Source organism: Necator americanus, chromosome IV (genome assembly GCF_031761385.1).
Source record: "Necator americanus strain Aroian chromosome IV, whole genome shotgun sequence".
Classification (NCBI taxonomy): domain Eukaryota; kingdom Metazoa; phylum Nematoda; class Chromadorea; order Rhabditida; family Ancylostomatidae; genus Necator; species Necator americanus.
The window spans coordinates 38,140,065-38,144,045 of record NC_087374.1 but is presented as its reverse complement, the minus strand read 5'-3'; the positions used below and the strand labels follow the sequence as shown (position 1 = coordinate 38,144,045).

At 39.5% G+C, this 3,981-nt stretch overlaps 1 protein-coding gene across 2 annotated transcripts; it reads left to right on the top strand.

Moving 5' to 3' along the window:
* Positions 1 to 657: 657 nt before the first annotated feature.
* On the top strand, positions 658 to 3,981 carry RB195_003962 (uncharacterized protein; the record flags this gene model as incomplete). Of its 2 annotated transcripts, XM_064201855.1 has the most annotated exons (4): positions 2,857 to 2,927; positions 3,359 to 3,400; positions 3,453 to 3,529; positions 3,878 to 3,981. In XM_064201855.1, the coding sequence occupies 4 exons, from the start codon at positions 2,857 to 2,859 to the stop codon at positions 3,979 to 3,981; spliced, it is 294 nt and encodes a 97-aa protein (XP_064057736.1). The 2 variants fall into 2 exon arrangements, with proteins under 2 accessions (XP_064057735.1, XP_064057736.1); XM_064201854.1 differs by lacking the exons at positions 2,857 to 2,927; positions 3,359 to 3,400 and adding an exon at positions 658 to 679 and having other exon boundaries at positions 3,401 to 3,529.

Sequence of the window (3,981 nt, the reverse complement as noted above, 5' to 3'; positions counted from 1 at the left end):
AAAATCCTAAGAAATTAAATAGTGCACTAAAGAAAACTTTATGTTTTGGTGCAAGAACAATGTTATAGAGTCGAAATTAAAGTAATTGAGAGCCAAATACACGAACAGAAGTACAGAATGGCACAGGGAAACAGGAAATTTCCATTGTAGTGGTGGTAGCCCTGAGCAGATGGTAGACAGAAGAGAGTGACTTCCCTCTTCATACAACTAGTTTTCATTTGGTAATCATAGAGCAGTGGATCGGTTCACAACGTGCGTTTGGCGTAGTCTTCTCACAAAAATTGTAATTTCTGTCGGTCAACAGAAACTACAACTAATTAAGAATAAACTAAATTAAAGGCAGCGTATCAAGAAATTGACGTGATACTTTGTTTTTAACTGCACTGTTTATTGATTCGAAAGCTCAGGGAAATTGGAGAGTTCGGGTTGTTCATTCATCAGCGAGTGTATTTGTCCCCCTGTCGCATTCATGGCGATTGACACAACAGAAATCATAAATCATCTCTAAATGAATGCGGATTATGGTGGGAGGAGATAGTTTGTAGCCTTGAATAAGTTGATGTCCCGTTATCTACACAATACATAGGAAATTAATTAAAGGCATCACTCCATGAATCTAAGGTGGTACGGATTTCAGGTGAAGTATTCGTATACGGGATGGGAGACTATGGAAAGGGAGGTGATTCCATCCATTTCTTCCTAATTGCCGTAAAAAAGGCCCGGAAGATACGGCTTCAGGCGTTCTGGCGCACTATTTTCTACAAGGAGTTCGACAGGAGCGCGCCAGCCTTGTGCGGCGCTGCATATTCCGGGCCGTTTTTTACGGCAATTAGGAAGAAATGGACGGAATCACCCCCCCCCCCCTCTCCATAGCCTCCCATCCCGTATACGAGTACTCCACCTGAAATCTGCACCACCTCAGATTCGTGGGGTGATGTCTTTAAACCAGAATAGGAATCATGTGTTCCATAGATTGCATGAGACCACTCACTAGAAAATTCTTATTGAATCAATATGGATCACTTTCGTATGCAGTAATTTATATCTAATTTCATTCAATTTTAAACTTTAAAAACTTCAAAGAATAACGCTTGGTTTTGACAGCTAGCATACAACAATTTTCTTATGTAGTTCCCATTTCTTAAGGAGCGGAGATGGGAATAAAGTGGATTGAACGGAAATAATATCATGTTCCAGAATTTTCGGATTTTTGAAAATTTCACAAGTATATTAGTATGAGGGTTAGAAATACTCCCCTTATCCTCTATGTTCGGATTCTTCAGAGACACTAGTGAAAATTTCAATATTAACTATACTCTGACAGTAGTTGTAATTGAAGGAAAATTAAAAGCGACTCGTTTCCAGGGTCAAGGCAGTGCACAGCAAGATTCACTGTTCGACAAATAATTTTTGGATGATAGAAGCCATTTACCGAGTAGATCATGAGGTGCTGACTTCGAACATCTGCTTTCCTTCAAAAATGAACGCAATTGAAAGAAGTTATCTCAAAACGGCGAAAAAAAAGAAGCAAATTTGCAAGTACTCTGCAAATTCATCTCATTCCACCATTGGGATTATCAGAGCACTGTTTTTTTGACTGCTCCATCAAAAATAATGCTTGTTTCAGAACATTCAATTAACAGAAGATTTAACGAACCATTTAGTGTGCTGAGCAGTGCAGCTTATAAAAAGAAATCAAATATGTAAGATTAAACAGAAATTACAGCAATTAAAAATGGAGCAATTAGTGATGAAACCTCTTTTTTTTCATTGAACGAACGTAAACCCTTCTCCCACTCAAGCGCAATTCCTAATCGATTTAGGACATTTTTTAGCCAGATCGTAAAGTGGTTTTCAGCAAAAACAAATGTTCCAAGAATGACGGTGATACTGAAGAATAGTTTACATTGTAGCACCTTGAGCATATTCGGTTAACTCAATAATAGGGAAATGTGAAGTTTTTCATAGGTGAGACAACCAGAAAACACTCACTCTGGTGGACACTATTTTTTCAGAATCTCAGTAAATTTAGCACTCATTGCTACTCAGAAGTCGTTATTACTTGTTTATCTGGTGCAGTTCAATTGTCGTTAGACACCGATCCGAAAAAAAAAACCAATTGATTTATGGAAGAAACAATTTTATTCAGTGCTTCTGCAAGGGGTAAGGAGTCAAAAATGAGGTTTGGACACTTACAATTTTTTGAAACAGACGACAAATTACGACCAATTCCCTTGTTTCAACCCCATATTTAGATTATCTTCTATCGAAAGGCACTTTTGAGCGGATATACTGAGGACATGAAACTGCGCAATGATCGAGCAAGAAGAGAAAATTTGATTTTCCTCTCAACATTTCGCAAAAATGGAAAGTATATGGGACAAAAAGCCACGCGCGTTTTTTCCCATTTGGTGATAGGTGCTCAGTACTTTGAAGTATTACACATTACTTTTCATCGTTACGAAGAATTCTTCGCCTTATCTTCCCACCTTACCAAACCCAAACTGATTCAAACACCATACGAAAATAAACAAAACAATATCAATAACAGCAAAAATTCTGAATACGTTTTGGCCAAAACGTCGCGAAGCTCGGTTCCGAAGCTAATTCCGCGCCAGACCTCATCTCAAATCTCAAATCTCAAAGATAGCTGGGTTCAAGGAGAGGGAGGAAAAACACGCGATCTAATATATCAATAGTCTGGAATAGTCAATCACAACACTTGTTCTAATGTCGTAGGGTGAAAACTTTGTGAAGGTAGATGCAGCTGCGTAAGTGGCGGCGCTCGAAGCGAGGCCTTCAATGTAGAGGTTATGCTGAACGCGGGACCATCGCTAACTGCAGCATTCTCCTAAAATGGAAAGAGGTTCCGAATTCTGCCCAGTAATCCAGGGAATGGAGTACGAATTGGAGTTGGCTGACGGATAGTAGAAGCACGGGAGCCTCAACGCGGACGATTGCTTGGAAAGGCAGCTTTTGTAGCATATTCGAGTCGCAAAAGAGAACGAGCTACTCCTTTCGTGAAGCTGAATAAGTGGTTGTTTTTCTGGATGATGGTCTACTTCTTGCTTCTAATTAGCTTAGCTCAGTTTTCTTTTCTCGTCTTTCTCCATCCTGTACCTTGCTGTTAACTGTTTCACTTACAATGTAACTGGGGCATACCAGCAACGAGTTAAAAAAATTTTCTGTTGTCTCGTTAAATCTGAACTTCGTGCGATTGTTTTAAATGCTAGGGATTGGCAGGATTTTTGAGCTTTTTCTAGAAGGTGCTGACTCTAATTACCGCAGCAGTTTCATCCATCTGAACGGCTATAAAAAACCCCTCTGTCGATGTTGAACCGTCGAAGCATCTGTCCAGCGATGAGATTCATTCTATTCCTTCTCTGCTGCGTTGTTTTAGGTAACATTTTCTACTACACTGATGCTAGAAGTTCATGGAGAGACCATTGCAGTGAGCGTGGGGTTGACTTCGGATCCATGCAAGGACCCGTTCAGGAAAACAGGACCCTGCAGGGCTCTTTTTTAGGAGGTAAGATATCGTTATTTCATCGCGTTAATTTAGCTTCGGAAGAATCACCGGCGAAGATGTCGATTCTGAAGGTTCAATAACATTTGGTTCCGTAAATTGTCTCATTTGTAAGTAACTGAAAACTGAAAATTCTGTCTTGCTATGTGAAAAGTGCTTGTCGAAATATAACATACATACTTTCATTGAGTTACCAAAACATTAATTAGGCGGCGCTGTCACCTTTTCATAACTAAAACTGCTTCTGTATGCTTGTTAATGACTTAGATCTATTTTCACATCGGCATAACTGCCTTAAGTTGTCGTTGTCAGTATCTATGCTCACAGTTTTCCGAATGCTCTCATGTTTAGATGGGGATATGACGACGGCAAATGCAAACAATTCATTTACGGCGGTTGCGGTGGAAACAGAAACAATTTTAAAAGTGAAGAGGAATGCAAAAGAACCTGCATGA